Below are 16,085 nucleotides of genomic sequence, written 5' to 3'. Positions count from 1 at the left end.
AACCAGAAACATTAAAACGTTTATCTACAGGAGGATGACAAATTTTGATATCTTCATTCAAACAATCTATTCAGATAAACCACAAAAACATAACTTTAGGTAAAAACTAAAATGAAATAAAAATAAGTTGCAGAACTATGTATAATATAAACCACTTATATGAAATTGTAAAGCATTGCATCCATATATAGAGAAATATATATACATACTTGATAATCGTATGGTAACATGCACAGAAATGGCAAACATCAAACTCAGGACAGTAGATATCTCTAAGGGAGGAGGCAAGGCAATGAGATCAGGCAGGTGTACACAGAGGACTTCAACTCTATCCAAAGTGTTTTACTTTCTCAAAAACTAAATAAGACTAGAGCAAAGATGGTAAAATGTTCAGATACTCTAGAGCCAGCAAGTAGGCATGTGGAGTTTATTATATTATTATTTCCATTTTCTGGATATTTGAAATATTTCACAATAAAAGGCAGCAGGATTCCCAGTCATATAAGTAAAGACAAGGAACTTCCCCAAAACAAATAACAGATGTTTCAGAAATACTCAGAAGATGAAGAGGGACAGGGATGGTGGAGGTGGGAGAGGTGGTAAACGGAATAAAAAGGGCTGGGTATGGAAGAGACAGTCCTCTCTGACTCTTTGAAAGCAGGAAGATAATTTACCCCTAACGGTTAACGAAAGAATTCAGCTACATAAGATTTAAAGAGGATAAAAATGATTAACTGTTAATCCAGAAATCAGATTACTATACAGTGTATACAGTATCTAAAGACATATTTAAGTTTAAAATACTTACTGCAACCCCACTCTTGGTGGTAGTTTCTTTGTATGTGAAGTTGCAAATTGCCCAGGCTAAATAATATGTAGACATGAGAGGGGTCTGTGAAAAGTGATCCGTAACCCATCCATCTTCCTCAAACACGGAAGTTTCCACTGGCATATTGGATAAAGATAAATAGGTTGCTTGATGCTTGATGCTAATTTTGAAAGTAGCCTTGTATATTGGCTCATCAAAACAAGGAAATGCCTTTCTGGCATGTGTAGGCGAAAACTGAGTAACACCAAGGAACCTGGAAAAAAGAAAATGACATTCTCAATTACATTTATGGCTTGAGTTAAGTTATGCCCATTTTACATGCTTCTGCTGATAAAATAATATATTTTTGCCAAATCACAAATTTTGAACTGAACTGAAGTTCATGAATAGCATGAAAGTACAATTCATGTATATTTCCCCAACAATAAAATTCCTTCAGGGAAGTTTTTGTCTCAGTTGAGATACATTTTCCAAACCCAGACCAGTGCTTACTAGACAAAATATGACACTTTACAGAAAAACAACTCGTTGCCATCACATTGAAAAATACTTGGAACTAATGGTTCTTCTTTTTAGTATGCCCCCCATTTTCTCTTCTAAAGCTGTATAAGTAAAGACAGTAAAACCAAAATCTGATGTTGTCATCAGATACATGTAGAACAGACCGTCAGTGGGAAACATCTGTGCCCTCAAACTTCAGCAAGACACGATCTGATTTTGTAAGAACTTTGAAACCTGACAAAAGTTGGTTGAAATTCTGGCCTCACAACATTCTCAGCTGTATCATCCTGGATGATTACTAAATTTCCCTAAGGTATAGGTGTTCATCGCTTGAAAGGAAATAATCAAACATAACTTCTAAAAAATATTGTAAAGTGTGCAATATTTTTTACAGGAGAAGCGTGTAAAGCATCTATCACTGTAAAAGATGAAGAGCAACCATCAGATAGCTAATAAATGGCAGCCAGCCAATAAGTGATATTGATTCACAATATCTTTAACTTTACTTGAGCCTTTTGACACGTGTTTATATTGAATGACCCAGAGAATATTAGTTTTTACTACCCATATATTTATTACATAAATTATAACTTTGATATTATTATGTTAATATAATACAAATTAATATAATAAATATAAACATGTCAATGTGTGCTCATGTGTATATATCTATATAAATGTATATAAATCTTTAAGTTTTCAGATCAAGCTGCAAAGTTGCATCTCATTAAAACTCTAGCTAGAAGCACCCTCTACATTCTTTCAGTTATAGTTACAAACTAAGAACCTTAAGGAAACCTTTTTTTTTAAAAAAGGAGACCATTATTTATGAAAACATTCATGACACGAGTCAATTAAACTTTTCTGATAATACTAGTTATAAAACTCGATATAAGGCAATTAAATATCAGACTTCATAAAACGTTACTAAGTGGAAAATGGAAAAAAGAGTCTCTTTAACAAATGGTACTGGGACGGGCTCTGTGCTGGCAGCTCAGAGCCTGGAGCCTGCTTCAAACTGTGTCTCCCTCTCTCTCTGCTCCTCCCCGGCTCAGGCTCCGTCTCTCTCTCCTTCAAAAATAAACAAAAACATTAAAAAAAAAATGGTACTGGGAGAACTGGACAGCAACACGCAGAAGAATGAAACTAGACCACTTTCTTACACTATTTACAAAAATGAACTCAAAATGGATGAAGGACCTGAATGTGAGACAGGAAACCATCAAAACCCTAGAGGAGAAAGCAGGAAAAAACCTCTTTGACCTCAGCCACAGCAATTTCTTACTCGACACATCTCCAAAGGCAAGGGAATTAAAATCAAAAATGAACTATTGGGACCTCATCAAGATAAAAGGCTTCTGCACTGCAAAGGAAACAATCAACAAAACTAAAAGGTAACTGATGGAACAGGAAAAGATATTTGCAAATGACATATCAGATACAGGGATAGTATCCAAAACCTATAAAGAACTCAACAAACTCCATACCCAAAAAACAAATAATCCAGTGAAGAAATGGGCAGAAGGCATGAATAGACACTCTTCCAAAGAAGACATCCAGAAGGCCAACAGACACACGAAACGATGTTCAACATCACTCCTCATCAAGGAAATACAAATCAAAACCAAACTGAGATATCACCTCATACCATCAGAGTGGCTGAAATGAACAAATCAGAAGATTATAGATGCTGGCGAGAATGTGGGGAAATGGGAACCTTCCTGCACTGTTAGTGGGAATGCAAACTGGTACTGCAGAGGTTCCTCAAAAAATTAAAAATATAACTACCCTATGACCCAGCAATACCACTGCTAGGAATTTACCCAAGGGATACAGCAGTGCTGATACACAGGGGCACATGAACCCCAATGTTTATAGCAGCACTAATAGCCAAATTATGGAAAAGACCTCAATGTCCATCAACTGATGAATGGATAAAGAAGATGTGGTTTATATACACAATGGAATACTACTTGGCAGTGAGAAATAATGACATCTGGCCATTTGCAGTAATGTGGATGGAACTGGAAGGTATTATGTGAAGTGACATAAGTCAGGAAGAGAAAGAAAGATACCTTATGTTTTCACTCATATGTTGATCTTGAGAAACTTAACAGAAGACCATGGGGGAAAGGAAGGGGAAAAAAATTTACAGAGAGGGAGAGAGGCAAACCATAAGAGACTCTTGGATACTGAGAATGAACTGAGGGTTGATGGAGGTGAGGGGAGAGGGGAAAGTGGGTGATGGACATTGAGGAGGGCACTTGTTGGGATGAGCACTTGGTGTTGTATGGAAACCAATTTGACAATAAATTATATTAAAAAAGTAAAAAATAAATAAAAATAAAAGGCTCTTTCCTGAGGTGACTGGGTGGCTCAGTCAATTAAGCATCCAACTTCAGCTCAGGTCATGATCTCACAGTTCATGAGTTCAAGCCTCACATTGGGATCTCTGCTGACAGCTCAGAGCCTGGAGCCTGCTTTGAATTCTGTGTGTCCCTCTCTTTCTCTGCCCCTCTCCTGCTCATGCTCTCTCTCTTGCTCTCGCTCTCTCTCTCTCTCTCTTTCTCTCTCTCTCTCTCTCTCTCTCTCAAATAAATAAATAAATAAACATTAAAAATATATATAAAAGGCCCTTTCCCCTACAAGTAATTCTGCCACCACTCCTCTCTCCATCATCCACAGTGTTCATGGTTAATATAACATGGCTCACTTTCCCACTGAACCCAAACTTGGCCTCAGAATTATTCTTAGCATAGCACTTGAGGCAGCTACTACCAATTAATAGGAGTTGATATGTGCATTGAATATTATTGGCTATCCCTAGCTCAACCATCAGATGTAAAAGTTCATACCATTTTAACATTATGAAGCTTACATTTATCATTGAGAGCCTACTTTTTTAAAACTTAGTTTTGAAATGGAGAAAAATAAGACATTTTCAAGATGAATTGTATACTTACTCTCAGAGAGAGGATTCTTGGGAGTTAGTTTGGGAGCAGTACTGGGCTACTACATAGCAGGTTTGGGTAATGCCTGAGTCTATTTTTTTCATTAGTAGAAGGAAAATAATAATGCTTTCTAGGCCTTCCTTCCAAAGCTGTCGAGATGATAAAATGATATAATATATGGGAAAGTCTTAACTACAAATCTTCAGATGAATATAAGGTTAAAGTTGGAAGCAATCTTAGAAACAAATTGTCCAGCTCTCATAAATTTCTAAAATGAAAAAGTAGTTCCAATAGGGTTAAGTGATTTGTCCACAGTTTATACTGGCAATTAGTACAAAGCTGTGTCTAGCAGTCACATTTTCTGCATCTCAGTAAGAAGTAATTGTATTTCAAGAAGAGTAAAATGAATCATTAGCCGTAATTTATAAACAATGTTTTAATTCGACTTTTGGTAACAAAGGTTCTTCTTTCCAAATTTGCCGGTACCATGGTAGTATTTTTCCTTATGATTTTCTTTTGACAGTAATAGTTTTGTTTAATGAAATGTCGCTACCTTTTAGTTAACATGTACCCATTTACAATTTCTCTCCACATGCTTTTGTCTTACCTAATGTTCTTGTATCTCATCTTTCCATCTTATTAATTGAAATATCCACTGAGCTTGATATTTCTCTCCTGAGCTGTTTAAAATTTACCTACAGGATTTCATATACAAGGAAAAAGTGTTCCTTTTTAACTTTCAAGTACTGAGGACTCCAATTCCACCACCGAACAAATAGATGTGGTCTGCTGTGTATGAGCTTTTCACTATATTAAGTACGTGGTAGGATTTTTAAAAAAATATAACCATTTTTGTCCTTAAGGACAATCTAACTGAAAAGAAAAAAATATATACATATACATAAAAACACAAGTAACAACATTGGGGGTAAAGTTCTACAAGAGTTCAACAGAGGGGATGCTATTAGAATGTATTAGTCATTAAGTAAAAATCAAAGGTGTGTTTGGCATTAAGCAATTAATGGGTAGGGATTTATTAGATGTAGAAGATTAAATACTCTGGGTTAATGAGAAATTAATAAACCAAATATTTATACAGAAGAATCATGTTGTGCAGCCTCTTTTTGCCTTACGTAGTATGTAAATATGTTAGTAAAGCCAGCAATTTAAATCACTGATTCTCAGGGTTGAAAGGGATATAAAGATCATCTAGTGACTTTTTCTGCAATTAATATTCTTAATGAATTCACACACACAGTATATATCTATGCACAGAGGGCCACCATATATTCTGATAATGTCTAAATGAGGAAATACCAATTTCACAGTCTGGCAACTGAGGACGATTGCAATGGAATTTCAATTCAGTATTTAGGAAATCAAAAGAAATCCCTTGATGAAGAAGAACAGTTGGATGAGATTACTTTTAGGTCTTTTCCAAGCTCAAGATCCTATAACTGTACAATATTCAGAAATAAAATATTCTCTCTATTTGATGAGATTTTTTAATAGTAAATTACACTACCACTAAATAGCTTTTTACTGCAAGCTCTATAATGCATTTGCTTCTCTTAATCATCATTCTTGACTATTCAATACTGAAGAGAAAAAGATAAATATATATGCATCATTCCCTCGGGGAGTTTATACTCTAATAAAAGAAATTAAACAAATACCTAAACTGGTATTCTACAAAAAGCCATGACAAAGAAGGAAAACGTACGAAGAACTTACATTCTCCTGAAGCAAGGCTTCTCAATCTTGGAACTACTGACATTTAAGGTTGGATAATTATTCTTTGTGGGGGGCTGTCCTCTGCACTTTAAGATGTTGAACAGCATCCAGGGCCTCTACCACTAGATGCCAGTGGCATTTCCCACCCAGCTGTGACAACCAAAACATATCCAGGCACAGCAACTGTATTGTACCCTGGCGTTGGGGCGGGGGTGGGGGTGGGGGGCACAAAATTTACCCAGTTGAGAACTACTGGCCTTAAGAATTGAAGAGGCTTTATGGAGGAAGAAACCTAAGAATTGATCTTAAAGCCTGGGTAGTGTTTTAAAGGTCAGAAGCAGATGACGAAGTCAGCAAGTCGACTGTAAGTAGCACAGAAATAAGCCTTTAAAAAAGTATCGACTCACTTATTAAGTTAGTGCGCTGTCTGTTCTCTCACAGATTCTCATTTTATCAGGACTCAGTATTTCTGGTCCATCTCTAACACCCCTCTCACCCTTGATATTCTCCTGTCTAACAAAGAGACCTAGTTCAAGGCTCAGTACCCTCAACAGGCAAGAGGTTCTGCTGGATTTCAAAAAAAATAGAATTCTGTCTTCATTGTATGTATTTTAGGGTTGCCTTCGACTGGTGGAAGGGGCACTTCTCTTCGGCTTACTGACATTAAAAACAGCAGAGAGGCCTCTAAAGAAGGTGACTGGAGTAGAAAATAATGAATTTGGGTTTTGAGTAAATTCGAAGTAAGTTTGAGTTGGTAGCAGGACACCAGATAGAAGTACAAAAAATTAATTAAAAATAGAAAAAATTGTAATATACAGTATGGATCCAAAATACATATGCAAATGCAGCAAGAAGTAATATAAAACAGCAGGAGGCAGAAGGTAATAGGGAAAAGTAGTTCGTTTTCGGTTTTTCTCCTGCTTCTTTAAACAAAATCATTTTCATCTTTTAATGAATCTCTCTATTACCATGAAAAATTCCACTTCCAAAAGTGACATCTAGAAGTGTCATTCCAAGAATGCCACTTTAGCATAACGAGAAAAACGTAAATAATATACTTGTATTTTAATTCTCTTCTATCTAAAATAAATTACTTTATTTCTTAACAACTTGTCTATTTGACATTTTGGTTGAGCTGAGGAGGGCATAGAGCTCTGTGTTGCTTCTGAAGGATACAGAGAATTGATTTCTTCTTATTTCTGCGGAAGTTCACTAGGCAAGCTACTTGTGTCAAGTCATTATGATAAGATTCAGCAGAAGTAATGCATTAACGTTGGCTGATATTGCCAACAAATTACTGTATGTGATACAAAACAATTTCTGTTCCATTATTTTCAGTTTGCCTTTTCATAAAGTTAAAATATGCAGAGGAAACCAACATTTGCATGACACTGTTAGCATGCAGATTGATTCATGGCTTTTCTCTGTGGAGCCCACCAAAACCAGGAGAACCTCACAAAGGGCATGCCCCATTGGAGAGGTTTCCATTAGGACCACATTTATGCATACCACACATACAGCAGTGAAAAATGATCTTTGAACTTGCTTCCATTGCAATAGCAATCTGCCTGGTGTTGCAAGAGTTTCAGATTGATAATAAAAACTCCCAAGATCTAACGAAAAGTTCTAATGGAACATCTAGTTACTATTCAACTGTTTGCAGTAAATGGACTCAGTTGACAAGGTCATGGAAGTTACACGTGTCCCATTTAAAGTTAAGGTTGTTAATCAAAATGCAAATTATTACTCAATGACAAAACATTTTAAGCCAAAATGGGTCGTTGTTTAGACTGTGTGTTTTTATGTACTTCAATGAGTCATTAAACCTCTGCCATTTCAGAAAAGTACTCCTGCTGAATATTCAGTGCTATAAGCAAGCGTGTAATCTATTTTTTTAAATAACCATTCTAGTAAACTAAAAACATAATGCAATAATGCCAGCAATATGTATGTAGGAAGCGGTGCATATGTGAATAATCGTGTTATAAAAACAGAGCACAATATTCATAATTGTTTTCCTATTTATGTACTAAATACTCTTATCAAAAATGAGTCCTGAGTGCTTGATCACCATTGATGAAGAATATTATGAATGCACTAAAATTACTTTTGCAAGCCATAATATTAGGTTCTCATAGGCATAAATAAACTAGTGTCTGAGATTCGTTTGTTTAATATTGGAAGGAGGCAAAGCATTGTGTAAGTATTATAAAATACTGCTACCGTCAGAATTCAAAGTCTTGGGAACAATAGCTAATGACTGGTGTACCTCTCCCTTGGTCCTCAGGGTTTTACAATTTGATGCACCGACTTCCAGTGACAAGGAGGGCACCCCCCCCACCCCCTGACCTCTGCTATTCTCACTGCTGATAGAGAGCAGTACCATAATCAGAGAGGTGTCTGTTCCCTTTGTTTCCTTATTCTCTTCCTACTCTCTCAGCCCTCTCCATCTCATCATGTCTGGCTCAAGCATGGCGTATCTCTAGCTGGGCAATACCATAGCGCTTCTCTTCGCTCTCTTCCTCATGGTGGAAAGGCTCTGCTTTCTCCTCTGTCTTTTGAATTTTGCTTGTGGGGCAAAACAAAGAGCAGTGGAAGCAATGGCTACAAGGACAATTCCCACCCCGGCCTTGCTAGTAGGAGAAACCCCAAGGTAAAAATATTGACCCTCTATGACCCTGTACCAGTGCAAAGAGTAGATCTCCAGCCATAGAATAATATAATAATATTAATACCCACAAAAGTGTTTACCATTTGTCAGACACTGCTCTAAATGTTTTATTACTTAACTCACGTGATCCTCACAATAACCCTATCATCATCCCCATTTTCCAGATGAAGACACCAGACACAGAACAGTTAGGAAATGCAGCCAGGGTCATAAAGCTAGCTTTGCTAGTAAGAAGCAGAGTCAGGACATGAACCCAGGCAGCCTGGTTTCAGAGTCCCTGAACACACTAAACACACACACACATCTTTTCCATCCACCAACATAACCAAAAGTGGCTTGAAACTGTTCTTAAAAGAGATAAAAAGTAACCAAGAGTGGTAACTTTAAAACTTCATCCTTTTTCTACCCATTCCTCTGATTTTTTTTTTCAGCTGTGTGGTCACAGGGAAAGATCTGAATAATTAAAGTAAAACTTCACCCTGCAAGTGAACGTAGGTCTAAACTAGGAAGGATCAGCTCATCCCATCTCTGAAAAAACAGTGCTAGAGCTCCTTAAACCACCCAGTCACTCATTTATTCAGTAACTGAGCAGGGAAGTCAGGAGGGGTGAGCATGGGGCCCCTCACCCCAATTCAGCCCCACCTTATCTTGCCAATCTTATTCCCAACACCACCATCCATTGTGGCCACATGAGTCATTCCAGATTGGCCAGGAAACTGAGAAGAGTGGGGAGTATCTTTTATCTTTATATTCACCCACATTCAACATAGTGACAGTCGACTTGCTACTGTCTACTCTCTAGTGGCAAAAAGCAGGATGACATGGGACTTTGAAAAGCTCTGGAGGACCCCAGCCACTGTTGCAAATCTGAAAGCACACAGGGGACAGACAAAACAATTAAAAGGAAGTTGACCACTTTGACAGTGATGATGATTATCCTTGCTGGCCGGTGGGATAATGAACATGGGGTGATGAGGAACACCCCTCCTTACAGACTGTAAAACATTTATGTATTAAACCTTAATCATTTCTTCCTTGCTCCTTTTATACCATCCTTTGCAGATGTGCTTAAAGGAGTCCCATTCTTTCTTGTCATCACATGGACAAATGTCCCCATCCTCAGCAAACCTAAACCATCACCCTGGACTACTGCCTGAAGCCCATTCCCATCCCCATTGGTGAGAATTGGTTTGAGGAAATAAACATGCTTTGCAAACCAAACACCAGAAAACCAGTCACAGATCCATCTTGTTCAAAAGAGATCCAGAGCAGACAGCCCCTGTTTAGGCTTCAGAGTACTTTGAATAAATAAAAACTACTTTAACTCTTTCAGAGAAAGTGTATATTTTATTACTATCCAGGGTAATCAAATAAGATGGCATCATGAAAAACACAGCAAGATAAACACCAACTGTATGGATTTTCCCGCCCAACTGCGTTATTAACTGAACAAACATTTGTAAAACGATTTTTGTAGATTAGGTTTATTGGTGGCATTCTAAATTGTGACCAAAATCTAGCACTGGACTCAGTTTGGCCATATGGTTACATGTGTCTGACAGAAAGGCAATGAGTTAAGTCCATAAAGGAACCATATAAAAAAAGTTTTCACAGACACAAATGGTTTTTTACAAGTTTTTCAGTTCAGAGCCTTCTACAGAGGAGCAAAAAGACATGAATTCCAGCTTGCTCATGTAACAATATCTCCTCACCAGAGTGAATGGGAGAAATGAGGCTGCTTTCAGTATAAAAGCAATGTGGTGGTTTTCTTGTTTTTATTAAATATCATGATTATTAATTCAGTCCAGAAAACTACAAGGCATCAAACCATCTACACTAATACCACAAAAGATCAAATGCCTATCCATAAAATCCTCTAGCCTCTCCACAAGATTCCTGCAAAAGAGTTTTTTGCAATTCTCTTTGAGAACCACAGTGTTATTTTCCAATTTTACTTGGAGATCATGGTTTCTCTTAAATATCCTTTATAGAAAAAGACCACTTATTTTTATTTTGTCTTCTGTAACTGTGGCATATTATAGACCCAATCAAAGTTTGTCAAAGAAAAATAGTCTCCCTTTTGAAAGTGAATAAAATATTCATTTACTTTGAGTAAATTTCCTCTTTGAGTCCAACCATCTGGTTCTAAATAAGGTACCCTACTTTGAACATGGATATGCTTGCCATCTGGCTACCCGATAGCGGCAATTACTTCAGGTAAATGAACATACACCTAATTCTAAGCAAGTATATTCTACTATAGGATCCTGTGGCATAAATACACACCCTTTTTATCTGCCTACCATGCACCAACTTGAGGCAAAAATGAGTGTGTGTTCTGCCTAATGGAGATAACTTACTGCCATGTGCAAACATTTCAAATCTGAGAGAAACTTATTTGCAATATTCAACAAGTGGTGAATTTTCCCTTTAGCCAAATGCTCAACAGAAAGTAGAGGAGCCTTGGGCTTTAAGAAGGAGTGGGTCCCTCTACCATCGTCCAGTGCAGGATGGGAACCAGGGATGTTGAGTGTTCCCTGTAGGACAAAACCAGGTCCCATTCAATACCTAGTGGGGGATAAAACCTTCCAGGGGTCATAAGTATATAACAGTAGTGAAATCTAATTTTCCTGGCCTCATCTGACTTCTTCCTCTCAGACCTCTAAGGAGTAAACCAAAGAATCAGATTGGGTATTAATGTGTTGTTTCCATATAAGCTAAGTAAGGTGGACCGAATTGTAGTACTGTTCTTTATATATTTCCAGTTGTTCACTTTGACTCATTAGGCAGCATAAGTATTTATTTTTATTACAAAAATTATCCAACAATTAAATTGGCAAAAATTATGACTAACTAAAGATCAAGCTATTTAATCATTAATCAAATGAAAATTTAGAATTTGCATCTATGTCCTCTTGGAAAGTGTGTTTTTAAATGCCAGATTACAGAGCATTTGGGGAACAAAATCATCACCAACTGAAGTCCAAACCTGGCTGAGTTCCTGACATTAGTATGTTTAAAACGTGTTCCAAAAAAAAAAAAAAAAAAAAAGAGGTTAGAGTGGGAGAGAGCCAAAGCATAAGAGACTCTTAAAAACTAAGAACAAACTGAGGGTTGATGGGGGTTGGGAGGGAGGGGAGGATGGGTGATGGGTATTGAGGAGGGCACCTTTTGGGATGAGCACTGGGTGTTGTATGGAAACCAATTTGACAATAAATTTCATATATTTAAATAAATAAATAAATAAATAAATAAATAAATAAATAAATAAAGTGTTCCAAGTACCCATAGTAACAACAGCAATCAAAAAATCAAAAAACTTTTAATATATGTAATATTAACATAATCGTGAAATGGCTCATTAGATTGTCTTTGCCATATCAAGTCCAGCTAGAAACATTCAAGAAATTATCATATTCACTCTGGTATTGAAGGAAAAAAAATATGAAGAAGAATAAGGACTTTCTCTAAGATGCTATTTAGAAACAAAACCATCCTGAGATGCCCAGAAATACTGAATCCTGATATTCTATTGGGATGCAGAGTTTAGCCACATGTACACTAGGTTAAACTTTCAACCAAGTTATTTACATCTTTGGGAGAAAATCGGGAGGGAGTTTGAACACAAACATGCACTAGGGGTACAAGAAATCAGTTATGGGTCAAGCAGAAACATCTGGTCTTTTTAAGAGTCCTGTTAATTTGAAAGCGCTGACCAAAACAAGCTCAGTTCCACCAAATACATTTTGGCATGGCTTAAAAAAAAAAAAAAAGGCAGGATTTGTTGGAAGTATTTATTTCACTAGAGCAAGATTTATCAGTAATGATATGCAACTCCCACTATTGACATTTCAACATAAGCTTGTTTCCAAACACAACATGCAAATTTGCCTTATATGCCTTTTCTCCCATATCTGATATGATCATGGGTTTTTAAAAAATATATTTAATCTGTATTGTTCAGAATATGTTGAAGGAAGTGGTAGAAGAGGCTTAAATTATCCACTTCTGATTGTAGGAGCTTGAAAGTGAATAATTTATACATTCACTTATAGGAGGCTTTAGCTATCACACAGCTACTAAACCATTGGAAAATTTATCTGAGGTTACCTCATAGCACACTATAAAAGAATAAAACTTTTGTGTCTTCCCACAACACAGTGAAATTTCCCAGTCTCCTATACAATAACAAACTTCTTCTGTGAGTTCGCAGAGACCACAAGCCCTGGCCCATCAGAAAACCAAAGTTCAAGTCCTACCTCTCCACTGACAAGCCTGCTGATCTCAGGCACCCAGGGCTGCTCTGAGCCTCAGTTTTCTGCTGTTGTGAAAATCATTTGAGAACTGGGGAGGCTCTGCTAGGGGCATCACTGCTAATCTCCAGCCTGCCTCTGCTTCTAAGGTTGTCCGATTTCTTTTTTAAGTTCATTTTGGTTGTTTGCGGGCCCTCTACTCATTTCATTAATGAATCAAGGTTATTTTAAATGCAATGGATTAGGGCAAAAAGCAAGAATCACTTGTTTATTCATACAATAATATGCTTGAATGCTAACTACCATAGGATACTCATAATAGCCAATATTTATAGTGGACACTCTATATGCCAGGTATAGGTTAAGTGCTTTTCAATGCATTTGTTCATGGACACCTGCAACAATCCTGTGAGAATATTACTATTATCATCAAATTAAAACTAAAAGTCCGGGCTCTGGAGTCAAACTGCTTGGGTCTAAATCCCTGCTTTGTCAGCTCACTATGTGACAAATGACTTGACCTCTTGCCTCCATTTCCCTATCTGTAAGATAGGAAGTGTCCTGGACAGCACCTTCCACATAGGGTTCTTGTAGGAGTGAGTTAACATACATCGCTGGATAAGCACTAAAGGCGGTCATTGTCAGCAACTGGTGACTTAGATTCGTCAGCTTCTTCGAGCCTTCACCACAGCCACAGTTGTATCTGGGATTCGAACCCACTTTTGTTTGACTGCAAAGTCTGAGCTCTAAACAAGTGGTGGAAAGCCCCACAGCCTCTCCAAAAAATAAAGAATAAAAGACGGTCCAAATCTAAAAAGCATCAAAGGCACTCGTTAACAAGGCATTTGAGACTGTCACTAGCTTTCCCTCTTTTCACCACTGGAGTCATTTCCAGAGGCAGTAACTCAAGAACAACAAAAAACTGGAGTCACTCTGCGTTAAGAGACAGCTGGCAGCACTTGCAAGGAAATTTCTCGCTGGCATTGACCATGGGAGCCTCCCCGGACCCCTGTCAGCCTCCCCCTTAGTCTGTCACCTGGACCCGCTCTTACTGCTCTGAATCTCAAGTTCCAGTTTTGGAAAACTTGAAGCAGCCAAAGTCATCCTCTACTCTGCGCCTGCCAGATAATAGGCGAGGTGGGCACGTTGAGGGGGAGGGAAAGATTTGCCCTGCACTGACTTCTTACTTGGATGTGCCCCGGCCTTTGGCCCTCACGTATTTTCCCTGGACCGTATCTTGGCAGGCTTTTGATGCCACCCTGGTATCGCTCAGATTTCACACTACACTTTAAAAAGACCTGTGCTAGACCACGCTAGCTAAGGAACTTTGACGGGTGGGGGTTCCAGACTAGAGGAGGGGGTGGCATTCATTGTTTGGCACTGATGAGTGAGTCTGTGGAGTTGGCAGCAGTGAAAGCCCGGGCATGTGGGAGATCCCAAGGGGTCTGGGTAATGGTCCTACCCCCACCTTACGCTTCCTTCCCCCACCACTCGCTTTTCGGGTCTCAGAAGCCAGCCCGGTCCCTGGGGTCGCCGGCCGCCCAGCCGTTTGAGCAGCCTGGCTGGGTGGGGCGGCGCCGGGCACCGCCTCCCTCCCTACCTTCTCTCCCCGTGGAGCACGTAGGAGCTGCGGAAGAAGCCCAAGAGCTCGTTCTCGATCAGGGCGTTGTAGATGATCTTCAGGTTGTAATTCCTCTGCGCATCCAAGGTCCTATTCAGCACCACCACCAAGACCTGGGTTTGCGGGTAGAGGAAAAAGCCGGCCACCGGAACAGCCCCCGCCACCCGGTCCTCGGCCACCTGCACCTTCTCGACCGCCACCCGGGAGGCGTGCAGCACGACGTAGCGGGTGGCGTTCCGGCACGCGATCTCCACGTTGACCTCCCCGGAGAAGGTGAAGTTCTCCATGAAGGCGGTGAGCATCAGATTGTAGTGCAGCGGCTTGAGGTGGCCCGACAGGCGCAGCTGCGTCCACGGCTGCCACTGCTCCCGCTCCTCCTCCGACGGCGGCTGGGCTGACGGGGTCCCAGGGGTGGCCTCCCCGCCTACCTCGGGCTGCGAGGAGTCTCCGCCGGCATGGTGGTTGCGCCGGGCCGAACCCGGAAGGCTGGCGTTGCCGCCGCGCGCGGGGAAGCCGGCGGGGCCGCCGTCGGCGCCCGGCGCTGCGCTAGCTCCGCACTCGTCGAAGCGCAAGCTGAGCAGCACCGCGAGCATGGTGACCGCGAGCAGAGCCACGATGGACACGGCGAAGGCCAGCACGAGCCGCTTGTGCACCGTGATGTGGCGCTCGGTGGTGCGGGGTCGCACCCCCACGGAGTCCGTCCAGGGGTCCGAGAGCCCCCTGCCGCCGGCCCGGAGCGCGGCGTCGTTCTCCCCCATCGTGGCAGCGAAGGGTGAGCTGCTCTTCTCAGCCCCCTCCTCCTCCTCCTCCTCCTCCTTCTTCTTCTTCCTCTTCTTTTTCTTCTTCTTCTTTTTCTTCTCCTCCTCTTGCTCCCCCCGCTCGCCGTCCAGGGCCATCACACTGCCTCCTCCTCCTCCTCCCCCGCCCCCTCCGGCACCCCCCGCGAGCGGGCCACCCGGGCCACCGCCAGCGCAGGCATCAGAGAGCGCACGCGGGCCGAGGGCGCGACGCCAGCTGGGACCCTGAAGACGCCGGCCCAGGTTCTTTTAAGACGGGTTCTGGCCGCAGACGACAGCAACCTGGGCGCCCCCCATCAGCCCCGCCTCTCTCCGGACCCCCGCAGCCGAGGCGCGGGGCTGCGAGCTCTGGGACGCGCCCAACTTAAGGAGCGTCTCGCTCGCCCCACCGCGCGCTACTTCTCCGGCCGGCGCGGGGCGCCGGGGCACATGCTGCCTCCGCCCCTGTGCGCCTGCGGCTCCCGGCTTGCCCTCCCCTGCGCCCAGCTCTCGCCCGCCTTTCTGCGGGAGCCTTCCAACGGGTCCTCCGCTAGAAAGGACTGGGAGCGGTGGAGAGGGAAGTTAGGGCTTCCGCTTTCTCTCCCCACTCCAGCGGCGGCGTTCAGTCCTCTGGGTGGGATGTGCTCGTGGCAGCAGCAGCGGCGGCAGCAGCGGAGGCGCCCGAGCCATGCACTCCGCAGCCGGGGGCGAGAGGATGGCCGGGGAAGAAGAGAGCGGGGTGAACCAGG

General features: G+C 41.1%; 1 protein-coding gene across 1 annotated transcript in view; it reads right to left on the bottom strand.

Annotated features, from left to right (window-relative positions):
• TRHDE (thyrotropin releasing hormone degrading enzyme) overlaps positions 1 to 15,882 on the bottom strand; it is a 383,274-nt gene extending 367,392 nt beyond the window's left edge. Inside the window, exons 1-2 of the mRNA XM_049625985.1 lie at positions 14,540 to 15,882; positions 809 to 1,082 (exon numbers count right to left, since the gene is read on the bottom strand). Coding sequence (XP_049481942.1) covers positions 809 to 1,082; positions 14,540 to 15,456 — 1,191 coding nt within the window. The 5' untranslated portion in view covers positions 15,457 to 15,882. The remainder of the gene's footprint in view (positions 1 to 808; positions 1,083 to 14,539) is intronic.
• Between the last annotated feature and the right edge of the window lie 203 nt (positions 15,883 to 16,085).

This window comes from Panthera uncia, chromosome B4, assembly GCF_023721935.1.
Source record: "Panthera uncia isolate 11264 chromosome B4, Puncia_PCG_1.0, whole genome shotgun sequence".
In the NCBI taxonomy this organism is placed as follows: Eukaryota; Metazoa; Chordata; class Mammalia; order Carnivora; family Felidae; genus Panthera; species Panthera uncia.
The sequence above is the reverse complement of the archived record's forward strand: the minus strand, read 5'-3'. Positions and strand labels throughout refer to the sequence as shown.